The sequence below is a fragment of the Carassius gibelio genome, chromosome B23 (assembly GCF_023724105.1).
Source record: "Carassius gibelio isolate Cgi1373 ecotype wild population from Czech Republic chromosome B23, carGib1.2-hapl.c, whole genome shotgun sequence".
Lineage (NCBI taxonomy): Eukaryota > Metazoa > Chordata > Actinopteri > Cypriniformes > Cyprinidae > Carassius > Carassius gibelio.
In genome coordinates, this window is record NC_068418.1 from 14,453,302 (window position 1) to 14,478,431 (window position 25,130).

The following is a 25,130-nucleotide window of genomic DNA, read 5'->3' on the forward strand; positions in this document are numbered from 1 at the left end:
GGCATCGAACCCCCAACTGCTCCCCGGGCGCCGCAGCATAAATGGCTGCCCACTGCTCCGGGTGTGTGCTCACAGTCTGTGTGTGTGTGTGTGTGTGTGTGTGTGTTCACTGCTCTGTGTGTGTGCATTTCGGATGGGTTAAATGCAGAGCACAAATTCTGAGTATGGGTCACCATACTTGGCTGAATGTAACTTCACTTTCACTAAAAAAGGTGTAATGAATATGCCTCAGGCTGAAGGAAAATTAAATTCATCTCTGTACAGCAGAAGGCACATCTCAAACAAACTGCATGAAGAATATGACACAGGAGGTGAAAGTTCAACACTATTTAGCAATAAACAAAAATGAAATGTGGATCATTGAAGGTCAGTAGCAAAGACATTGGTTAATAAAATGAGATTACATACATAAATTGTATTTGTCTTATTTAACATATTTAATTATTGCAGGTTTGTATAATATTCTGAGTTTGCATTTGAATGTTTCTATTCATTTCGAGGAATACTGAATCTGTTTTTGTGCAGGTGACATGAGTAAATACAAGTTCATATTTAGTCACAGCATGCAAAATACAGCATGCACAAAGCCTCTGCACTTGCTTTTCTACTAACATGGCAACACGAGAGCTGTCGGTCAAGACATGGGAACAAAGTAACTGGCATTGCTTATTTGGAAAAAGTAACTCAGACATTCAGACATTATTTAAAAAAATAATGCATTATTTTACTGGTTACTTAAAAAGTAATCTGACTCCATAACTTGTGTTACTTGTAATGGCTATGGGTAACATTTATGAACATTATGAATCTCAACATTTCATGTCCACATATTTGTATATTTTGAGAATACACACTCAGAAAAATGGTACAAAAGATGTCACCTGGCCAATACCTTTTCAAAAAGGTCAAATTGTTATATTATAGTACTAAACTGTACATATTGCTGCCTAAGAGTACCCTATCCATCTTTTTTGAGAGTGTGGCTGCACTCCTTCAGGGTGATACAATGACCAGCTGACTGTGAAGCCTTACATGAATCTCGTTGTCTTGTTGTGACTCACTGTTTCCTAATATGCATCAATCTGAAGCAGATCCAAGTGAGACGGTCAGTATAGACGGGGATAATCATCCAAACTTACTGTTAGATGACAGATAACATGAAGATACAGTCATGTGGGTGAGGGAACTTGTCCCACCTTGTAGCCTACATCTGTCTCTGGAATCTGTTTATCCACTGCATAAATAACCTTGTGTTGCTTTTTTAAATTATTATTATATTTTTTCCTTGGCAGGGAAATGCCATTGAGACCACTTGTCCATCCTTCAGCTAAATATGGGGCAATGAAGGACACATAGAGGTGGCAGTGGATTAGAAAGGGATGAAGAAGTAGGGTGGGACTTTTTTTTAAGTCTGAACAGACATTGGTTGACAAGTTCAGTCTGTAGAGTTTCTTGTCCAATCCTGGCCATTTTCTGGAAGAGTGAGAGTCTTATTAGAGAGTCTGGAGACGTACGTTTGGGAGGAAGGCTGCTGGACAGAAGACTGTTATTGTTTTCATATACGCTTTGATCTCAATAACAAGCTGTCAATATGGTAAGATTTCTGGAAATTATTAGATATGATTCATACTTATGACTGGACAGTTTTCTTGGAGATCTAGAAGAGAATGAAAAAGTGGATATGTGTAGGTTTAACATGGCCATTTTAATTAAATGACATCAAGCTGATTCGGTCACATGAAATTATATTTTCCTTGAATAAAACCAGTTTGCATAGATGCTACACATAAAGCACATTTTAAATGTAGAACTTTATGTGTCAACACTGAGCCTGTTCAAATATAAGGCTTACATTTCATGAGTCTTTTTGGCTTGCAGTGTTTCGCAAATATATTTACAGTACAATTAATATTCGAACCATCACTACTGTTAAGTATTTTCTAGTGATTGACAAGTGACTTCTCTTCTTTGCCTTTGCTAGTGTTGGTTTATTGTGGTTTCTGGATACCTGTGGTAATCCACATCATCAGAGAGGGAACTAACAGGGTTTTATTACAGTGCTAAGACTATGGTCCTTTGACATTTGCAGTGTCATTCTGTGATTCCTCCTGAGAATGTGAATGTGAACAACGTGATTCTGGCTCTATGAGAGGAATGTATTTTCATGTTGGTTCTAAATAGCCTTTTTAAACAAAACCACGGCAAGAACAGGCAAAAGGGTCACTGGGTCCTTTTTGTGCCCTTCCCTATCAAATTGTAGTGAATCGTATGGAGATGGAGAATATTTGTGGTTTAGTACAGTAGGAGCTGCAGCTATATTTAAACACTGTGTTCAGTTCTGGACTATGCGAGAACATATTGTTTGACAGATCTCTTGTACTTGTACATTTATCTTACATGTTCCAGAATACATTTCATGGAGAAACTCATTAATGCAATGTACAGTATAGAGACTGTACGCTTCTCCCATCTCATGCCTTCTTTAGGGAACATATTCAATTCAATTTCATGAAAAGTTTATGCATTCAATATTATGATTTTGTAATTCAATTTAAGGACTTGTTCTGACTTATTTCCTTTTACTCTTTTATAATATTATTATATCACCTTTTTTACTGAAGTGGGATATGAGAGATCTTTTCATCATTAGGTAAATAAATCAGTTTCCTTTTTCTGTCGCATTGTCTTTTTTATGGCTGTAGAATTAAGCTATTCAAATAATAGTCTGTTCTTTCCTTTTAACTCTTCAATAATAGCTTTAGTAGAAACCCATTAAATCTGCTTCACTTGAGGACATATGGAAGTGGAGTAAATTCTGCATGTTCTCTAGAGTGATTTGTGATGTGGAGCTGGTCATGACATTACTCCTTCAGTTCTAAATAGATGTTACTTAATTTATTTTAATAATTTAATTATTAAACCCTTCTGCTCTCCTCATTTAGTAGTCACACTCATGGTCTTTGCGGTCAAAAGTGACCAGACAGCTGAAATTTATGCAATAAGTATTATACATTTTTAAAATCTTTTCTTTACGATTATTTTTCTATCAATGCCGTATGGGAGACTAGGCCTTTAAAACACTTTTTTTAAAAGCAGATTAGCACCTCCTGGTGAGATCAGGGAAAGAAAAACATGCAATTTCATGGTGTAACCACTAGATGACTGTATAGGAATCAATAGAGAGGCTTTTGAATTCCATAGTTGTTTTTATACATAACTGTTTGCTTTTATTGGGTTGTGGATTTAAATGCATATTAAGGCATTCTCAAAGACTACTATCTGACAAGGTTTATATATATATATATATATATATATATATATATATATATATATATATATATATATATATATATATATATATATATATATATATATATATATATATATATAAGGGCTGCATGCTGCATGCTGACAAGCTACGCAATATCGCATTCATAACCAAATATAATACAGCGATCACAGAACCAGCTTTACTAAAGAGACACGCATAACAATAGCAAGCGATAATTCGTCCAGCCCATATATATATATATATATATATATATATATATATATATATATATATATATATATATATATATATATATATATATATATATATATATAGTTTTAAATGTTGATTTGAAGCGTCAGTTTTTCAATTATTATTACTGTAGTCAAACCTGAATAAAAAAATTATTTTGTTATACGAAACATTAACACTCTATAAAATGTAACAGGAATAATCAGGAACGCTTTATCGGAGCTTAATCCTTCTGGGCCTGATCTCATTTTAACCAGTTTTCTGACTCATTTTGGCTATATGGTTATGGCCATACCAATTCATTTGAGTGTGTACAGTATATTTGTGTGTTGTGAGTGGATGTGGCTGTTTTGGACTCCTGATGTTTTAGAGTGCAACCCCTTCCTTGCTGTCCACTTTTTTTTACTAAATTGTTGTTGAATTATTTATTTTATTTTACATAGTTGCTGTGTTACAGGCACACCAGTTTATGGGGTATGTGTATACAAGTGTGTGTGTGTGTGTGTGTCAGCGCGAATGTAAGTGGGTGTGCTGATTTTACACTCTAGATGTTTTAGAGTTTCACCCCTTCATTGCTGTGCAATTTGTTTTTGCATCATGGGGATTTGTAGATACTACACACACAAATTGTCTGTATTTTCATTTATTTTTTCCCATTTCCCATTAATTTCCTATAGTCAGTCATATTTAACCAAAGAACATGAGTGTGACCATTTTTTTCTACGAGCACTTAGCTTTTTGAATCATGCCCTCATTTTTTGTGTGTGGTCACACACCAAGTGCCATAAAAGTCAACAGTTTCTCTCCATTCCAATGAAGCTTCAATTTTTTAATATTCAAAATGTAAAATTCTTGTGTGTAAAAGACCACACAAGTGTTAAGTGTCTAAAGTGTCCACCTTTAGTTTACCTGTAAAGTATTATTTGAGATTCAGTCTATAAATAAAATACGAATTTCATTGCATTAAATAAAATAGAAAGCTAATTACTTACTGTAATTTTGTTATGTATGATAAAGGCTATTGCATAATTTGTTTGCAAATTTCTCATTTGATGTTTGTTTATTTAATGCAGTGATAATATTTCACTTTTACAGTAATTCTGTTTGATAATTAATATTTATTCTAACTCTTTTTTTTATTGAAAAGCATTTAAAGGCCACTTGAGTTTCTACATATTTTTACTTTATAAAGTTGAACTCAGACAGAACTGTTTAAAAGGAAATGCTTTTCAGAAAGTTGTCCTTGTCTGCTCTTTATTTGCCATGAATATACGTGGAAATATATTTTCCTTAATCCAATACTAGGAGCCACATGTGAAGGTTGTCCAGTTCCAAATAATGCGCAAAGTCATTTTAAATTTTCAGTCTGATTTGTGCACCATGCGGATCTTAGTATATCGCATTCTTTTTTTTTCATTAGCCCACTGATGCCCAGAATGATGCCCGCTCTTTCCTGAGTGAGGAAATGATTGCTGGTGAGTGTGTGAACTTTGACAAACTCTACGTGATTTTGCTCATTCAGAAAATTTTATTCATTCTTCTTGCCTTTAAGTGGTGAATATTCAGTTTATAAAAATCTTATTATGCAGCTTTTCACATCTTGTTTTCAATTATTATTTTTTTTTCCTTTCTTTCCATCTCAAATCAAAGAGTTCAAGGCTGCCTTCGACATGTTTGACACCGACGGTGGCGGTGATATCAGCACCAAGGAGCTGGGTACCGTCATGAGGATGCTGGGTCAGAATCCATCCAGAGAGGAACTGGATGCCATCATTGAAGAAGTAGATGAAGATGGTAAGTTGGGTCGTCTCCCAAAAATGGACTACATTGAATAAGAGTTTACATGCAAAAATGTGAATTCTGTCATTATTTACTCACTATCATGTAATTTCAAACCTGTATGAATTTTTTATTTTATTTTAGTGAATATAATAGATATGTTGAAGAATGTGGGTACCCAGCCGTTGACAATAGCCATTGAGGTTGTTTTTCAATACTATGAAAGACAATGGCTACCGACAACTGTTTGGTTTGGACAACATTCTTTTTATTCTATTTATTTATTGATTGATTCCTTATTTATGACACATTTTAGGTTTGTAACTATTAACAGCAGAGCCTGAAATTTTGCCATATACATAAAAAAACATGGGGGGGGGGGGGCTTACAATATAATATTAAAAAACAATATTAGCAGGATTACAAGTAAATTAATAAAGTGTCAATAAGGTCCAACCAAAATTGTGTTGTCTTTCTGGTGACACCATGTAGTTTGTCTGTGTTACACTCCAAAAGGACAATGTCAAGCAAATACATATGACATCCAAGTAAACCTAACTGGGGTGAATGGATCAAACCACAATTTCAGAATAACCTTTTTGGCAGCAGTAAGAGCAGCAGATAGAATCCCTTTTTTGATTTACAGACAATGACAGCAATGAATCATCCAGCAAAAGACAAAGCAGTGAGTCCTTATGGATTTGAGTCTTTAGAAGATCCAACAACAAGTCCTGTATGAAGGACCAGAGCAACACAACTTGGGAACAATCCAAGAACATATTCATACATGTACCTTGACTTGAGCTGCTAGTGAAAGAAGGGAGTATTAAATACAGTTATTTTATAGTAAACTTAAAAATAAAATACTATTATTATTATTTTAATTTGAACATTAATTATGAATTTTAATTTGATTTTATTTATTTTTTTAATTTGCAAACTTAAAATCTGCAAGCTTTTATTTTGGTGGGTTGCCAGCAAGTAAGTCTATGCACTTCCGGGTTTAACACTGCCGATTGTAGAGTATCAGTGAATGAAATGTCACCGTTTTGCATTGTGCTTTAAAAATGTTAGCTGGTAGCCTAGATTTTATGTTTTCATTTTGAATAGAAATCTTATAAAGTACAGTTTGTCAATCTAAAATGGTAATTGTGCATTAAAAGCAGTCAACCATGTCGGTACTCAAATGTGCACTCTGAACTAATTGTTGTGCTTGCGGACCTGTGGACCCCTTGCAGTATATGTACCCCTGATTATACTCACAAAACCTCTGGAAGCCATATAAGAATCCATCCAGTTTATCATAGGATGAGGTGATATTTTAACCAACCAGGGTATCCATAGGCTTTCACTACAGATCTTAATCTTAAAGGGGTGGTTGACTGTTTTTTCTAGGTTTGATTTATTGTTTATGAACAATAAAAAAACACTTATTATTTTTTCAAATAATTGATCTTTATTTTTCACCGCTCTGTTCCTTCTCTGAGAAATGCACTGATCATTTCCTGTTTTTATGAAGCCACTCCCTCAGACATACACGATAGACTGGTTAGCTAGTCCAGTGTGTTTTGTGATTGGCTAAACCGCGCCTAGTTCAAGTCTAAATGTCCCGCCCCTCTCCTCAGTGGCATGTGCTTCGGTTGTCTATATTGCAACCACCCTTTTAAGTACAAGTAAAAGGAGAATCCTGGGAAAAAGAATTCATTCTTTAGAATCTGATAGGACTTGAGCCCATAATCATTGTACAGGTCTTTTAAAGCGTAAATACCACATTCAACCCAGCATTTGGAAATTAATGATTTTCTACCAGTACAAATATTATTATTATTATGCCAAATTAGTTGCTAAATCGGCTATGGAACAGGGGTGTCATCTGGAATGCTAAATAATAGGGTAGGGTTAAGCCACCATGAGGTTTTAGCTGGTGCATATTTTTAGGACAAATTCTAGGCCTCTTATTATTCCACAATAATTTTGATACTGCAGTATTGATCTCTTTAAAATAACCAGCAGGTGGTGTCAGAGATAACAAAGAGAATAAAAAACTTAGCCTCTGAAGTATATTTATCTTAATAGTAACTAATAATAATAACTATTTTAAAGCTACATCCGGAGAAGTGCCAGCTGATGCTGAAAGCAGTAACCTTTCTGGGCTACTACGTGAGTGCGGCAGGAGTGGCCACTGATGATCAGAAAACTGCAGCTGTCTGCAATTGGCCAGTCCCATGCAGCCTTAGGCAGTTGAGGGCTTTCCTGGTGTCATAATATCGGAAGTTTTTCCAGGGTTTGCCACTGTTGCCACCCCTCTCCATCAGCTAACAAAGAAAACGCAGCGGTTTCAGTGGGGACAAGAACAGCAGTAGGCTTTGTGTCATGCCCTAGTCTTAGTTGCACCAGACCCTAGATTACTGTTCATCCTGGACACGGATGCAAGTAATGTAGGCCTAGGCGCCATTCTCTCCCAGGATGTTATAAAAGGGGAGAGAGTCATAGCCTATTACAGTCTGGCCTTCAGCAGAGTAGGGCATAATTGCTATGTAACCCAATGAGAACTTTAAGCTGTGGTAGAGGCAGTTCAGCCATTTCAGGCATCACCTCTGTGTGGTCTCCCTTTTGTAATCTGAACAGATCACGCATCACTGCGCTAGGCTGTTGTCTTTCTGGGAGCCATAGAAACAGGTGGCTCAGTGGATAGAACTCCTAAAGGAGTTTCAATTGACCAACCAATATCGGAAGGGAAAAGTCATCAGAATGAGCGGTTAGCTGGATATATGCGGCAGAATAATGTCTGACAAGACCCCAGAAATGCAGATGGAGGGTTTTTGTTTTTCTTTGCCTGATTAAAATGTAGCATGGGCCATTGAATAGCATAAGGACCCAAACTCCAGGTACTAATTAACTCGGTGAAAACAAGGCAAAGGCTAGTTTGGGAAGAGGTTGCGGCTTTTGAACCAGTGATGAGGGGGCTGTGGTCCATGCAAGATGGCCTGACTTTGAATATGAGTGTTGCTGAGGGGATTCATGGAACCTGCAACTGTCATAACCAAGTGGCACACAGTAGTGCTGTCACCACTTGATTTTGGAGGCAATGGATGGACAGCTGAAAGTAGGAAATTTTTTGGGTGAACAAAACATTAAAGTACTACTGGAACACTTGTCTTAGGGATGTAGAGTCCTACTGTCATCTATGTGAAGCCTGCACTGCCAAAAAGGGGCAAACGGGGCAGTCACATGACCCACTGCAACAACGTCTGGTCGGTTGTCCCATGGATCATGTGGCTGTGGATGTGTTTGGACCATTTCCCCAGAGCCCTAGAGGAAATCGGTTTGTGGTGGTCACCATGGACTATTTTACAAAATGGCCGGAGGCCAATGCTGTGGTTTTGCACAGAGAAGCACTTAGAGGACAAAAGTGCTTTATGGATTTCACTCTTCCCCGGGGACAAGGAAACCTGAGGGGGGCAGTGTGGCATTGAGGCAGTGTGCTCCATGTTATAAATATGTTCAATATTATTACCTGCTATGAGGGAAGCATCTAGGGAGGGGGAGGGGTGAGGTGCCGGCGGTAGAGGAGAGCTCATGGTTCAGTTCAGACAGGGAGAAAAAGAAAAAGGAGTTGAAAAAGTTGTGAGTGAATAAAGCTGTGTTCGTCTGTCCTCACTTTTTGAGATTAAAACGTCTCTTTATTTATGGATGCTTCTTTGTGATCATTCAACACGACACCACATATTTTTAGTGACGAGGATCAATGGATATTTTTGAATGGACAGTTATAGATGACAGAAGATGAATTTCAAGTGGAAATGGATGTACGTGTCAAAACTAGAGGTGAATAAAGCAGGGCTGGTGGCAACCATAGGAACTTTGTCTGCTCGGATTAACCCATGTATCTGTCTATCTTGATGATCCTGATCACTGGGGTGATGGATGAAGAGCACTTGCAAACCCTGGATGTTGTGATTACTCAGCTACAAGATACTGATCTGTGCCTAAAAAGGAGCAAATGTGAATTCCTTTAAAAAGAAAGTGTGTTACTTGAGTCATCTGGTTGATGCCCAGGGTTTACAAGCATTTGCAAGCATTGACAAAGGCTCTGTGTCCAAAGTCCTTTCAGGCAAGTCGTGCCAGTCAGCCACCATCTTGGCAACGCCTCCAAGCAGCTATTTCAGAATAACAAGACCAGCTCCTATCTAAATGAATGGGCAGAGAGTCAGAACTGCACTTTCACTGGTCACTGGGACATAAAAACAGCATGTATAGAAACAGCAGTAAAATATTATAAATATCGCTGAAAATTTTTGATGACTTTGCCCCAAAATAAGGTTTAAAACGCCTTTTCCCCCACAGGTTATACCTTTACTACGCATGTGCAAGGGTTCCTCAACTGTGCGCATACGTCAGTGGAACCAGAACCAGTAGGCTTAAATGTTTCCAAGCTTGACTGTTAAAAGCAGATGATTGGCTTTCCAGCGGGAGGGACGGGACATGTGCACACAAACGACATCTTTGCCGTTACAGGTTTTCCTTATGTAGTTGTATTGAGGATTGAGGAAGTGGCATGTCTCTTATAAACTGTCTCTGTGTGTCCCACTAATGTCACTTAATTAAAAGCTTACTTGGGGGTGCTGAACTGCTATAACAAGCTTCTACCTAATTTGTCCAGTGTCCTAGCTCCCCTCCACTGACTGTTTAGAAAGGGCACACAATGGTGCTGAGGCGATTCCCAAACTAAGACTTTCCAGAAATCAAAGGAACTCCTACAGTCGGCAGATGTGTTAGTACACTATTCTTCTGAGAAAGAGTTGATCCTCTCATGTGATGCCTCTTTATACGGCCTGGCAGCTTTCACATCGAATGGAAGATAACACTAAGAAACCTCTAGGTTTACATCCTGTACACTGATACCAGCAGAATAATAATATTCCCAATTGGGAATACAGTTTGGAAGTGGAACAAGTTCAAGGTAATCCAGATAAAGTTTTAATACTGGACATGCTGGAATTCAAACCAGTAAGATTATGTGGCCCCTTTCTTGGGAAAGATTTTTTTGGTCATTATAGATGCACTGTCTAAATGGATAGACATTTACCCCATGACCTCAACATCACAAGCTACCATTGAGAAACTTACCTCAGATCTTATTTTCTGGAAATGGCTTTTTCTTCATACCTTGGAAACCAGGTTATCAAAATTCTTGTTCAACTATCGGATCACCCCACATTTGACTATAGGGGTGTCACCTGCCAAGGTGCTCATGGCAAGGAAGCTGAGATCTACATTCAATCTCCTCTTACCAGACCTTAAAGCCAAAGTGTTGCAAAAACAACAACAAAGGAGTCATGACAAAAGTGCCAAATTGAGAGTGTTCACAGCTGGAGACGACGTATTAGTGCCTGAAATTCCCTGTTCTATTGAAATGGAGACTGCACCCGAAGTTGTTTAAAGCCCAAGCTCAAAAGAAAAGGAGGTTGTGAAGATCTTCATTTGCCTGGCAAACTGGATACACCAGCTGCTCTGCAGTTGCCATGAACCTCAGAGGAGAGACGTTCCCCCATTCAACTCCAGGACTATGTTAGATAGCTGAAACATAGCTACAACCAAGTTATCAGAATAATTCTGAAAAAATGAAAGGCGATATAAGAACCAGTGATTACTCTGGTTGAGCATTCAGAATAAATAGTTTTGACTGCTTGTAGAAATAAACAGCCAAACCACAAAAAACTCCACTCAATTCTGTCGAATGCTTTCTCTGAGTCTGCTTGTTGAATAAAATGAAGAAGCCTATGTACATTGACTGCTGCAAATCTCCCCCATAAAACCTGATAAGTCTTAGTTAATTAAGTCTCCTGTAGATTGATCTAATCTTAAAGCCAGGGCTTTTGTCATTAGCTTTGAATCTGTGGATATAATTTTTAAAAAAGTTACACATAAGTTTCAGGACCATATCACATTATCTCCTATCACATTATCATCTCCTCTCTTTACTCTGGAACATTTCCCTCAGCATTTAAGCAGGCACAGGTAAGCCCACTGCTGAAGAAACCATCTCTAAATCCAGCACATCTAGAAAACTACAGATCCCTTCTTTCATTCATTGCCAAGACACTTGAGCGAGCTGTGCTCAACTAGTTCCCTATGTTCCTTGTACAGAACAACCTCCTGAACAGCAAACACTTTGGCTTCAAAAGCGGCCATTCAACTGAGACGGCCCTGTTCTCGGTCACTGAAGCCCTGCGACTGGCAAGAGCAGCTTCAAAATCCTCAGTACTCATCTTGCTGGACCTGTCTGCTGCTTTTGACACGGTTAATCACCATATTCTCCTGTCTACCCTCAGAAAGATGGGCATCTCTGGAACTGCACTCCTGTGGTTTAAGTCCTACCTTTCTGATAGATCCTTCAGGGTGTCTTGGAGGGGTGAAGTTTCTAAGTCACAACAACTTGCTACTGGGGATCCTCAAGGCTTAGTACTAGATCATCAGTTAAGCTTCACAGACCATATTGCTACAACGACCTGGTCCTGCAGATTTGCCTTATACAACATTAGGAAGATTAGACCCTTCCTCTCAGAGCAAGCCACCCAACTTCTTGTCCAAGCTCTTGTTCTCTCCAGACTGGACTATTGTAATGCTCTCCTGGCAGGTCTTCCTGCATGTACAGTACTATCAAGCCTCTGCAACTGATCCAGAATGTAGCAGCAAGGGTTGTCTTCAATGAGCCAAAAACAGCTAAATTTAATCCTCTCTTTATCAGGTTACACTGGCTACCAGTAGCCGCTCACATCATATTCAAGGTACTGATGCTTGCCTACAAGACGACCACTGGCACGGCACCAACATACCTAAGCTAACTAGTTCAATCTTATGTGCCCTCCAGAAGTTTGCACTCTGCAAATGTACGACGCCTTGTGGTGCCATCCCAAAAAGGTTCAAATTCACTTTCAAGGACCTTTTCCTGGACTGTGCCCAGCTGGTGGAATGACCTCCCGATCTCGGGTCTTTACTCATTTTCAAAAAACATCTAAAGACTCATCTTTTTCGCCAGCACTTAACCAACTAATACTAGCACTTACCTTTTCTTTTCTTGTCTATCATATTCTAAAAAAAAAAACCTGGCTATGTGTTCTGTACTAGACTTGTCATGGCATTTGTATAGTGTTGTTTTTCTCTTGTTGGTCTGATTGCTTCTATTGTTCTCATTTGTAAGTTGCTTTGGATAAAGGCGTCTGCTAAATGATTAAATGTAAATGTAAATGTAGAGCAGCAGGTTAATTGGCCGTAACTAGAGCATTTGAGTGGATCCTTCCCTTTCTTCAGCAGCAAAGTTTGGTTGGTCCCTGGGTAAAGCAAAATTAAGAGAATTAAGAATCAAGGGGGCTATAATGTCCCATAGTGTCTTCAGTAACTCTTGGGGAATTCCATCTAGCCCAGGGGCTTTATTTCTGCTCATGGAATGCAGGGTGGATTTTAATTCCTTGATCGTCAAAGGGCTATCCAATATATTGTGCTGAGAGTAATTTCATTTGGGAATATTTTAATGTTAAAGGGATAAACCAATATTTGTTGGGTCAGAGTTGGAAGTATACAAATGTTGGTAGTAGTTTTCAAATACTTTGTTTATATCCTTAGGTTGAGTATATAATGAGCCCTCATGTCTAATTGCCGATATACTGGCCTTAGACTCACCATCGTTCAACCTCAAAGCCAACAGCTTGGAATAGCATTCTCGATAGAAATAATATGATTGTCTAGTACAATGTATGATGAATTCAGCTCTATTTAAACATATAGATTTCAATTCTGATTCAAGAACAATTACTGTTTTGGCTTTGGTCACACAAAATGTAGATCAATTTGATTTTCTAATTCAAATGTATGGCTCTCCCTACAATTTTTATTAAAGAATGAAAAGCTAATACATTTACCCATAATTAAGCATTGTGGGTAAATGTAGGGTACAGGGAACACAGGTACAGGAAAAAGTATATAGCCTGAATGCAATATAAGTCACTTTGGATAAAAGTATCTGCTAAATTCATAAATATAAATTAAGTGGTTTCCCATAATACTTGGGGCTCAGAGGCTGAATCTCTGTTAATCGGGTAAAAACCAAAGAGCTGTATAAATCAGCCACAGATATAAAGTCCTGTAACAAGGAGGTATTAGATCTCCATCGGTTTTGTCTGGCACCCATCGGTGCAGGGTTAAAGATGTAATTATTGAAGAATGATCATATAAAAGAAGTGGTTACCAACATTCTTCATAATACCTCTAGCAGAATCATACAGGTTTGAAACAACATGAGGGGTGAGTTAATGATGACAGAATTTGTATTTTTTGGTGAATAATCCCTTTAAACTTGGTTTGTTCCTGCCACATTTTAGAAACCAAATACACAAACTATTTTCTGTTCATTCCTGTCTACATTTCGGTCTGTCCCATCACATCTCAGTTTTGCATTCTTAGGCAGTGGCACTATTGACTTTGAGGAGTTCTTGGTCATGATGGTGCAGCAGCTAAAAGAAGATCAAGCTGGCAAGTCTGAGGAGGAACTATCTGAATGCTTCCGTGTCTTTGACAAGTATGTAATGTTACCATCGAAACAGTGTGAGGAAAGGATATTAGGGCCCAAGAAAAAAAACTTACACTATGGTTTCCATGCTCATTGTATCACAGACACAAATATTTGTTGCCCTTTCTACGTAAAAATCAGTAAAATCATGTAACATGAATGTTGTACAGTCTTGCTCCAGACAATGATTTGAAAAAATTATTTGAAAGAATACCGAGCCACAAAATGTTTCTCAAGTGCGTTCTGTGAGCATGATTTGAGGCTGAGTGAAACATGGACAAATGTGTTTCATTCATTCGTTCATAATCACTTACGTCCCTCGTCCCCGGCCAACACACTTTTGCGTATCGCCTCCAAAAGTCTAGGATCAGCACTGGTTGCAGTAGAGTCATTCAGATTACTGGGCACCATCATCTCTCAGGATTTGAAGTGGGACAATCGCATTGACGCTATTGTGAAAAAGGCCCAGCAGAGGATGTACTTCCTTTGCCAACTGAAGAGCTGCTCACACAGTTTTACTTGGCTGTCATTGAGTCTGTCCTGCGTTCATCTATAACTGTTTGGTTTGGCTCAGCTTCCAAATCAGACATCAGGAATCTAAAACGGACAGTCAGGATGGCTTAGAAGATTACTGGTGTCCCCCTGCCTAACCTCCAAGACATTTACACCTCCAGAATGAGGAAAAGGGCTGGTCAAATCACTCTGGACCCCTCACACCCATTACACTTCCTCTTTGGACTGTTGTGCTACAGAACTCTGAACACAGAACACAGAACTTTTGAGGACCAAAACAGCCAGACACAAGAATAACTTTTCCCCCAGGCCATATCCCACATGAACAACACATCTCAGGACAGTACATCTAAAAATAACTTACATTTTTCAAATGTAAATAGCACATATGCACAATCACAATTATGTCTAATGACAGATGAAGGTTGTGATACGAAAGTAAGAAAACTGTCAGTTTGATTGACAAATAAAAGCAGTCAATCATTTCTATGCATTGGCAATATAGTTTTACGTAAATATTTTACAAATACTTATAGGTAATTAAAATAATTAAAAACATGCTTATTAGACCCTGTTTACAAGTTTATGTGTGTGTGTGTGTGTGTCTGTTTCACATTCTTGATGTGATTGTTTCATTGCTGTAAACCTAACAACCAGACTGCCAGAGGGATAAATGCATGTGCATGGTGTGCACTTAAGGTCCATTTTACACTTTTAAGGGAAAAAAATCAAACTTTGAAGTGAAAACTCTACATCCAAATCATTGCTGGCTTTAACCTCGCTCTACTCAATAATTATAGCAAATTGCAGCCAAAATTCAAGACCACCTGTGTGACATGAAAGACAGAAAAATTTTTTGCTTTTTGTTTCTGTTCGTTTTAAACTCCTTTATTTTATTACTTTTTATATCAACTTGTAACCGTAATTAATAATTACTAAATTAGATTAAGCTATATTTTGCTATTTTTCTTTAATTGTCATATTCAAATGGTTTTAAAATGTTCAGTAATTTCCGCTTCCAGCGTGACTTTAACACTTATTAATGGGGTCATGAACATTATGAGGTCCCCTTATAATGTGGACAAGATTATTACTTCAAAAACATAATTGATAAGTAATAGGCTATTTTCTGTCCTGTTTTAACCCCCCTCTTCAGCTCTGTTTGGATAGAAGTTGGGAATTGTAGACTTGGAAGTAAACGCCCTCTGCTATGATTGGTAAACAGTTGTGTATATGTTTGACAGCCACAATCAAAACAGTTACTCACACTTGTCTGTTGCCACATTACTGTCGGATCCAATATATACCTAAGCACTTTAAAAATAGAATATTACATTTTCTGTAAAGCTGCTTTGCAATGAAATAAACTTCCATTGAATTTAACTGAATATAGTTAACACTACATTTTATACTTTTAGTTCCAATCTTTGTGCCTTGTTTGTGAACAAATCCGCTGTAAAATGAAGTGAACAGAGGACCAAGCTCTTACTGACGCAGTCTGGATCTTCATTAAAAATTAAGTTCTCCCACTCTTTCCTAATATTGGGATCAGAAGGAAGGTGATGCAAAGACTGTGTTCTTCCACAACTTGGCACTGTTCAGCATCATGTTGTATTCGGAGCATCTTTATCTTTTATTTTCTGCATAGAGCTGTGTTCACCTCTCTTGTTATTTACACTATGTACATGAATTGGTGGGCGGGGCTGAACAGGGAGTGATGTAGAAGCTGGCATTGATCTTCTTCCGTGGAGGCGGTGTTTAGCCACACTATTACATCATAAAGTGGTACGTTCTAAACCCTGTCGTTTCGGCAGATTTGATTCAATATAAGTGTATTTTACACTAACAAGAAAGTTCTTAAAAACTTGCAGGATGTTTTTATAGTACAGTGACATCTTATATGTCAAAAGATCAAGGGAATTATGGTTTCTCAGTTCATTACACTCATGTAATCATCCTGACATCACAAAACAATAAGTCACTTAGCTTGACAACAAAATCAAGAAAGATTTTGTAATTAAAACAGTATTATATATTTTCCCAACAGGAACCAAGATGGTTTCATCGATCGTGACGAGTTTGGTGATATTTTGCATGCAACTGGCGAGCCGGTGACAGAAGAAGACATAAATGAACTCATGGCAGATGCAGATACAAACAAAGATGGGAAGCTTGATTTTGATGGTAAAGCAATTTTATTGTTTCTATTTTCTGTCCTGCCTTCATGTGGAACAGGAACGTTCCAAAGTTTTTTGTTGTTGTTTTATAGATTTTCTGTTACTACATAATGGAAGAATAATTTTGGTTTCCCAAAGAACCTTTCAGTGAATATTTGTTAAAATTAATATTTTTTTATTAGTCTGAAGAACATTTAAATAACCTAAAAAAACCTTACTTTACTATAAAGAACATTTTATGGAATGGAAAGGTTGCGTAAATGTTAAAATTTCTTTATGGAAAAATCAATGCCAATAAAGAAATTTTGCTTTTTAGAGCGTAATAAGGCATATATAGATATGAATACACATATGCTTATCGATACAATATACTCTTATGCCTTCTTTAGGCATAGTAAAAAAAATATAACACTAGCATATTAAATATAATTTCATGAAATATTTGTATATTCAGATTCAATGGAATGCAATATGAGGACTTGACTTAACTCTTATTATCAATTAAAAACATCTGTATTACTGAAGTGTAATATGAGAGATCTTGACATAATTAGGTAAATTAAAGGTGCAATGTTTAGATAATGTTATTGTCTAAACAAGTATTATAATTCCTTTTAACTCTTCAATAACAATAAAAACTCATTAAATTTCCCCAATCTGAAAACACATGGATGGTAAAAATAAGTTGATCTGATTGTTCTCCACAGTGCTTTGTGATATAGAGTCATTTTTTTTCTTCTTCATGGAATTCTTTATTTTATTTTAATTTATTTTAATTTATTTAATTGCCTATCCATGGCCATGTTTTTTTTTTTTTTATTGTGTTACTTTTTCAAATGGTACAAAAATCATAAGAAGGTTATTAATAAAGGAAATCAACAGATGGTTGACAGGTGGTAAACAGATCTTTACCACCATCCGTTCATTAGAATTTATGTTCAGACTATGACTAACAGTCTAATAATGTATTATTGCACTGAATGTCATTGCATTAAATAACAAAATATCAAACCAATAGCTTAATTTTGTTAAGGATGAAAAAAGCACTAGCATAATCTGTCTGCAAATTCAGTCTGATTTGGTATTTTTTTTATTTAATGAAGTGATAATTGTGTGTGTGTGTGTGTGTGTGTGTGTGTGTGTGTCTACAACATAAAAGATTGTTCATGAAACCCTCTTTTAATTAAGAACTTTTATTTTTAAGAGTTTATGACAGCAGATTTAATTACACAAAGATATAAATAGATGTAATTACACTCGTACTGGGGATTCTTCTTCCTGATCTCCAGTTGTTAGTGGGTTCTTCTGAATCCCACGATGTGAGAGAAGACAAGCATTTTCTTTTAGAAATATAATCGCCATCATATAATCACAGCATTTGAATACAAAGTATCAGAGTATAGAGAGTATTAACAATGCCAGGAAAGTGGCTTTTATGTTAATTCATATTAATTATTTTTATTTTCATTCCAGAGTTTCTTAAAATGATGGAGAATGTCCAGTAAGAAAAAAAATACATCCCGTCTCCTCCAACCCCTAATGACAGCAGTCAGGATTCCCAAGAACAACCCCCTGAGATGTTTAAAGGAAAAGAGGACGGAGGAAACACAACATCACCCGGCTTCAAATAACACACTAACAATAAAGATGGGCTGGAATTTGCTTTGAGGGACAGAGAATATTATAGATCAGTGCCGTCTTGTTGGAAGTGTTTCTTGTGGGACCGCACTGTAATGGTATCTATAAATAACCCTTCAGAGGAAACCACTTACGCCTCTCCCCTCAGCTGTCTCCTACTACACCTGTTTATTCCCAAGACGTTCAGAAACCTTCCTTCAACCCCCTTCCCTTCTCCCTCACCCTCTATGGTGATTCAGAATAACCCTGCTACAGCATTCGCCTCGGAAAAAGACTTAATGTTGTTATGGAAATAAGGAATCTCTTAGCTCACATTTTAGCAGTGTCTGCAAAAATCTATTAAAAATACACATCTTGGCCAATCTGCTTGTTTGTTTGGTGATTTTTTTCACTGTGATTGTATCTAAAATTATACAGACTCTCTGTGTATGTAAAAACGTACAGCTCTAATCTTTTTTAAAAGCTAAATCCATTAAAAGGTTGTTATGAGGCCAAATCACATTTCCAGAAGCTGCAACTCATGACGCTCATGTGATCTTCTCACCCACCTTGCCCATAATTTCACTACAACCAATCCGCAAAACAAGATCATCCCACCATGTTGGTTTCCAGAACCCCAAGTCCATAACACTCTGGCCGTCCAGTAGATCCATAGTGTTGCAGATTGTATTTATCTTTTCATATGTTGGTCTCTTCTGATATTTTTCATACTTAACCTGCCCACAGGGCAGAGTTTTCACAGGGCCAAAAAAGGTCATGAAAAAGATCCATTTCGAATCCTAATGTCAACGTTTTGTGCCAGGAACATGCAAGTTATACATATATGAGTTCTGAAAGATGTAAAAGGTCAGAATTCCATGTTTTCTTCTCATGGCAGAAAGCCATGTGATCCTTCTGACACCTCGTTATCTTCAGGTCATATTGTTGGAGATCATCTCATGCCAGTGCCTTAATGCAATTCTCCAGAGCTGCAATGATATGCAAACTGCAATACCGGACCTTTCTGCTCTCCTAAAAATCTCCTTTTAAATCTCTCCATTTCTGCCTGGAAGTATATAGTCCACGACCCCCTCCTCCAAGTTCCCCCACATGCTTCTCCAATCCACGTCTGTACAATTACTCACCCAGGAATCACATGCCAAACATGGAAACTCCAGTTTAGGCTCTTCGGGGTTTGGGGTACCTGTGTTGCCATTTGTGTTGTTGGGTTTCAGTTGGGGTGGAGTAGAGATCTAAACCGTTTGCTATTCAGGGCACGCTGAAGATTTGCAACACAGCACCTTCTCAAGAGGTTTAGGGTTTCTCTTCTTGACTAAAGGGGTGTGGGGTGGGGGGGGGGGCAGAACATTATCGTCTCTCTCCATTTTAAAAATGAATTTCCATCTGTATGCTACTTATTTTAAGCTATTATAAGCCATTTTAGTCCATCATTATGTTTCTTCTCAAATTAAGTAGAATTTTTTAAGGGGAATTAGTGAAAAGCAAAGTCTCCGGGTGAAAGTCTGCCAGGATTTCATGCCTAAAAATTACTGTGGTCAACATTAACATGCAATTGCCACAATTAAGTGGAATTAATAATTAATAATCATTTTACTGTGTCTTTGATTTGATCAGATCTTCCAATAAATGCAGGCTTTTTGACAATAAACACACCGAAATAAGGCAGTTACCATTTTCCTGTATTCTGGCAGACTGTTCTTAAAGTGTATTCATTTCACATTTCTATTGGCTTATGGGAGCCATCGAACCCTAAAAGTTCAGGATTCTAAATCTGGAGGCCTGGGGGCGGGTCTTGGGTGGCCTGTTTAAAGTGTGTCAGAACTGTCACTTGATGTCTAGTCTTTCTGTTGGGGTGCGAGTGCACTGACCACTGCTTGTCCCTTGGATATAAGTGAGGAGGCTAATCCACAATCATGGTAAGAGTTTAATTTAAGCAGTCAGTTTTGCTAATGAACGCATGAAAACATAAAACAAAACCTAGTCAAAAAGTCAGAATTACATTTCTTTCATTATTAATAATGGATTACATAAGGTTAAAATATTGTTAATAGTTCCCTTGCAGTTTTGCATGCATTTAATAAAGCTTTAAATAAAATGTATAAATATAAATTTACTTTAGAATGACTGTAAAAAAAATCCTTTTAGTTTTAAAAAATAGATTAAAATATATTTAAATTTGTTTATTAGGACTTCTTAATTTTTCTTTTTTATCAGACAATTTATCTATTTTGGACTTATTTTTGCCTGGGCAAGTATATATGAGTATAATCTGAGTAACTTTATTAGGTGTTATTTTTAGATGACTTTATTATAGATTCAAAGTTAACTGACTGCTAATTAATCTGTTACAAAGCCAAGATTTCTCTCTGACAAAAAAAAAATACTATTACACTTAATATGATAAATGAATCCAATTGCAGCAAAATCCACTGTAAAATTGATATCTGATTTATTTCTGATATCATGTTTTAACATGGATAAAAAATAGCTTGAAGGAGTTTAATTATTCCAAGATCAAATAGTCAAAGATCACCAAGAAATATGATCCATATAGGCCTATCTGTTAAAGTATAATGGTACGAATGGTTGTTTAATAGAAGGGGTGGTCAGAAATCAGTAAGATGGACATCCTGCTATTTGATATGAATCTAGTCAGCAGGTTAGGTTAAGTAGGTTAACTAAAAGCTGAGGCGACACATTTCAAGGATCCTATTTCGGAATTACCATGTACAGTCACTGACTGTGAGGATAACGTGTTGAGCCCTAAAATAGTCGCAAATGGTCTTGGAGGAGTGCTCTGAGTACCATCTGTTGTTTGCAAAGCCTACAATCCCATTTTAATGGAAACAGATTATTAGGAAAACAAAAAACAAATGACTTGCCAGAAGAACCAGGGTTTCTCATTTATCAGATTACTGCATTGTATAATTTATATCTGAGATTAACCATTCATAATGCAACTGTTTCACAGACTGACGCGCAACAGGAGGCCCGCTCATACCTGAGCGAGGAGATGCTTGCCGGTGAGTGTAAACAGATATAGGCCTATCGCCAGTATCCACGTAGTCCTGTTCCATTAAACTTTATGTGTCTATTTCAAAGAGTTCAAGGCTGCCTTCGACATGTTCGACACTGATGGTGGCGGTGATATCAGCACCAAGGAGTTGGGTACCGTCATGAGGATGCTGGGTCAGAATCCAACCAGAGAGGAGTTGGAAGAAATCATCGAGGAGGTAGATGAAGACGGTAAGCAAAATGCTAGAGCTGTGGGGGGAGGGGATACATAGAACTATACACTAGTCAACAAAACCTGTCCTAAAACCAAAATTCATTCTTGTCTTAGGACAACTTTGATTAACTTTTTTGTTCCACTTCAAATGTTGACTTCTATAAAATGCTGTAGACCAAAAAATCTTCCACATTCTTGTGCTGCCGCTAGGGGCGCTACAGGGGAAAATCCTTTGTTTCCTTTGGGACACATACTGCCATTGCGGAGCAAGAGTTTAAAAAGTATCTTGCTAAGACAAAAAATTTAAGAGAAACTTACCTGAATATTACAGCACCCCATTTTAAAGTCAAAAGCATATGAATGAACAACTGTATCGCCCCTTCAGGCCTATGGAAGAGAGCACATGTCAAATATGTATGTCTGTGTTTTCACACTTGCATTGAAGTATGTTTCTAGCCTACATGATGATGTCCGTATATTTTTATTATTCATATAAATTATAATATCTGTTCAACTTAACTGCAACTTTAAGCGTAAAATACAGAAAAAAATGTAGATTGTAATAGCTACTTCATACTGGAAACTGTAGGCAGCGGATCCATCGACTTTGAGGAGTTCTTGGTCATGATGGTGAGACTCCTAAAGGAGGACCAGGCTGGCAAGAGCGAGGAAGAGTTGGCCGAATGCTTCCGCGTGCTGGACAAGTATGTCATCTGATATCTTCTTGTGTGCACCTGTTTTTGAATGTGGCCCAGGCTCACTTTAGCAACACTATGAATCTGCAGGAACGGTGATGGCTACATCGACAGAGATGAGTTTGCTGAGATCATCCGCAGCACTGGCGAATCCATCTCAGAGGAAGAGATTGATGAGCTGCTTAAAGATGGAGACAAAAACAACGATGGCATGCTGGACTTTGATGGTATGATGGTTTATAGATTACATATCCTTTGATGTATGAGCGTGCATGAATTCAGTCCAGGTATTAAAACAACACCCATGTCCATTTTCCCCCAGAATTCCTCAAGATGATGGAGAATGTGCAGTAAAACAGAGACTCAAGGACATTCCTCTCCCCTCTCACCCCTGCAAACAGGAACCTTTACCTCTCAGTGCCACTCAAATTAACTTCCCCCTTTTGTCCTCTTTCTGCCTCCATTTCACCTCTTCAACAGACAGACAGATAAACACCTCTGTGGGGTTTGCCAAGGTTGGGCTCCCACTGAACCCTCATGCAAGACCCAATCAGCCAAGCTGTGGTTTGGTTCACAGGCTCATCATGTTACGATGGCGCTCAAGTTCACTAGAAGCACATGCCATGGTAGATCCCACATTTGTGGGTGTTTAGTCTAGATTTAGTCTAGATCAGCAGCTTGTTACCGCTGCATAGACCAATGCCAAAGCCAAACCACTTCACTGTACTTAAGAACGAACGCTTGAAAACAGAATAAAAAATAAAACACACGTTGTTTAGTTGGTCGGACATTTTGATTTTTATGGTTTTGTTTTGAGGAGTTTATCAATTAAACATTGCTTCTTCTTTTTTTTCTCTTACCCCAATTAGTTAACAATTTCTGTATATACTAAAGACTATAGTTAGTACTGTTTATGTAACAACAAAACCCAAGTCACAATGCCAACACAGCATTCAGTTTTATTAGACATGCTGTAGGAATAGCTCTATTGCACATTTAGATTTTTAACATGATATTCTTTGTGTGCTGCAAGTGTGTAAATCAGTAAATTGTGTCTTGTTTATCTGGTCAATGGCTGATGAGTATTATTTGCAAATTAAGGGGATGCAGACTTATAATACAAATGTAACTGATGACAAAGTAAGTACATTACATATTCCTCTTTTTCGTGAGAATGACATACACTGGGGGCGAAATCACCATATGTTAAAAAGAATACTGAATGAGTATTATAATAATAATCTGGCTTATTAACATGTCTTAATGTGACTTGCATGTCTAAGATATAAACAGAATGCCTAATGTCACAAAAGATTAAATAGTTTAAACACATACATAAATTAGAAATAAAAAAACAAGATTTCCCCAAATTCCATGCATTAGTTATATTTACATTGGCCAGATATAAATGTCAACTATTTTAAATGATTTCCCCTTCTCAGCTTTATCAGGCACAATTTAGCAAAGCAATTAATTTTATACTTGCATTAACCCTTCAACTTGCGACAAAACATTTCCTCATAATATAACAATATTAATAAAAAACTGAAAAAAGATAAGGTGCACATAAATGCTTTTCAAAATAAAACTTGCATTGAACGTTTAACAAATGTATTTTTATTGTACATCTTAAACACAAACACAATGAAAACTCATGAAGTATAAACTGGCAAGCAACTGAATAAACACAAAGCTGTAAGAAAAGTGGACAAGGGTTCTCAACAGGTAAAATCCCATAATGAAATTACATTTTTTTCATGGATTGCATGGACAACATGGCAACCGATGGCCTATTTCAAGACCCATAATTTGCCTCGTCAAATGCTTTGCGAGCCTTCTTCAGCTCCTCGTTCATAGTGAGCAGGTCCTTCACTCTCGCAAACTTTCTAGGGTCCTTGCGGATGAGAAACACGATGTCCTCCACCTGCACGCGACCCTGGCGCCCTATAGACATCGCCTTGTGTGTCATCTCCGTGATGAACTCGATCACTAGATCCTCCAGTATATCCACCGATTCGGTGTAGGGATTTTGGTCGTCTCCAAACCCATACATCATGCAGCGAAGCTCCTTGGAAAAAAGCCGCTTTCTTTTACCTTGGCCCGAGTCTGCTCCGTTACCTCCGTCGTCTAACTCCTCATCAAACCCGGGATCATCCTCTTCTTCAGCCATTCTTTAAACGAAATGCAGCGCGCTGGTTAGAAACAGCCATTCAAAACACAAGAGTCAAGTGTTCTATATTATAAGAGAATAACAGACACAGCGTGTACGTATAACTTACTTGGGAAAACCAGACGGGAACAAAACAAAACACCCCAGCCAGCAAATGCAAAGACAGGAAGTACTGCTAATTCATTTCCACATGACGCGCCAGTGGAAGAAAACGTCAGCGCCCCCTGGAGATCTGGATGACGAGCTTAAAGGGGGGGGGGGGGGGGAGGGATGGTGGAACGTTCGAATCATTTCTGTGAATTGATTCTTTTGAACAAATTAATTCAGCGATTCTTCTGCGTCAAACTGAAGTAAAGTCATACTACAGTTAAGTCAACAGGAACCGTTGATTGTTTATCTTTGTATGCATGGCTTTATTTAGATTATAATAGATTTATTTTCCTTGGCTGCTGTTTTTGTTCTTTGTTTTATTTCTTGATGCTCTGTTATATCTTGTTTGTTGTTTCGCCCATCAATGCTGCCAGTTTAGATTAAGAAGTGTATTTTTATGTTTTGATTTGTTCTAAATAGTTAGTTATTGTTAAATAAAATTACATGCAATCAATTTAGCCACATTATGTGTTTTTTATATGTGCTGTGCTGGATATAATTTATTTTAGTTTTACATTGTGCACGTGACATAATAAGAGTGTATGTAAGATATTCTAAATAAAACTGTAGAGGTATATAAATATATATATAGAGGTAAACTGTAGATAATTTTTTTTGACAGATTTCACATACACAGCGGCAAACGTAGTGATTATATAGTTTTAAGGTATTTGTTGAGTTTTTATG

The 25,130-nt window shown here is 37.4% G+C and overlaps 3 protein-coding genes across 3 annotated transcripts; 2 read left to right on the top strand and 1 right to left on the bottom strand.

Annotated features, from left to right (window-relative positions):
• Positions 1-1,457: 1,457 nt before the first annotated feature.
• tnnc2.1 (troponin C2, fast skeletal type, tandem duplicate 1) lies at positions 1,458-18,561 on the top strand. Its single transcript, XM_052593195.1, has 6 exons — positions 1,458-1,594; positions 4,944-4,998; positions 5,174-5,317; positions 13,766-13,880; positions 16,432-16,568; positions 18,035-18,561. The coding sequence occupies exons 1-6, from the start codon at positions 1,592-1,594 to the stop codon at positions 18,064-18,066; spliced, it is 486 nt and encodes a 161-aa protein (XP_052449155.1). The 5' UTR covers positions 1,458-1,591; the 3' UTR covers positions 18,067-18,561.
• Positions 18,562-19,982: 1,421 nt separating this feature from the next.
• tnnc2.2 (troponin C2, fast skeletal type, tandem duplicate 2) lies at positions 19,983-22,892 on the top strand. Its single transcript, XM_052594976.1, has 6 exons — positions 19,983-20,115; positions 21,171-21,222; positions 21,302-21,445; positions 22,018-22,132; positions 22,214-22,350; positions 22,446-22,892. The coding sequence occupies exons 1-6, from the start codon at positions 20,113-20,115 to the stop codon at positions 22,475-22,477; spliced, it is 483 nt and encodes a 160-aa protein (XP_052450936.1). The 5' UTR covers positions 19,983-20,112; the 3' UTR covers positions 22,478-22,892.
• An 825-nt stretch (positions 22,893-23,717) lies between these two features.
• On the bottom strand, positions 23,718-24,542 carry LOC128012058 (transcription initiation factor TFIID subunit 13). The gene is made up of 2 exons (XM_052594977.1): positions 24,403-24,542; positions 23,718-24,294 (listed from the first exon to the last, which is right to left on the bottom strand). Exon 2 carries the CDS (start codon positions 24,291-24,293, stop codon positions 23,919-23,921), a length of 375 nt encoding a protein of 124 aa, XP_052450937.1. The 5' UTR covers position 24,294; positions 24,403-24,542; the 3' UTR covers positions 23,718-23,918.
• Positions 24,543-25,130: the final 588 nt, after the last annotated feature.

What these genes read in the sequence shown, in the direction of transcription:
- tnnc2.1 (XM_052593195.1), top strand. An exon ending in GAGTGAGGAAATGATTGCTG is followed by an intron (nt 4,999 to 5,173) that starts GTGAGTGTGTGA and finishes CTCAAATCAAAG; the next exon opens with AGTTCAAGGCTGCCTTCGAC. An exon ending in TGCTTCCGTGTCTTTGACAA is followed by an intron (nt 13,881 to 16,431) that starts GTATGTAATGTT and finishes TTTTCCCAACAG; the next exon opens with GAACCAAGATGGTTTCATCG.
- tnnc2.2 (XM_052594976.1), top strand. An exon ending in GAGCGAGGAGATGCTTGCCG is followed by an intron (nt 21,223 to 21,301) that starts GTGAGTGTAAAC and finishes TCTATTTCAAAG; the next exon opens with AGTTCAAGGCTGCCTTCGAC. An exon ending in TGGCATGCTGGACTTTGATG is followed by an intron (nt 22,351 to 22,445) that starts GTATGATGGTTT and finishes ATTTTCCCCCAG; the next exon opens with AATTCCTCAAGATGATGGAG.
- LOC128012058 (XM_052594977.1), bottom strand. Translation starts at nt 24,293, where the DNA reads ATGGCTGAAGAAGAGGATGATCCCGGGTTTGATGAGGAGTTAGACGAC.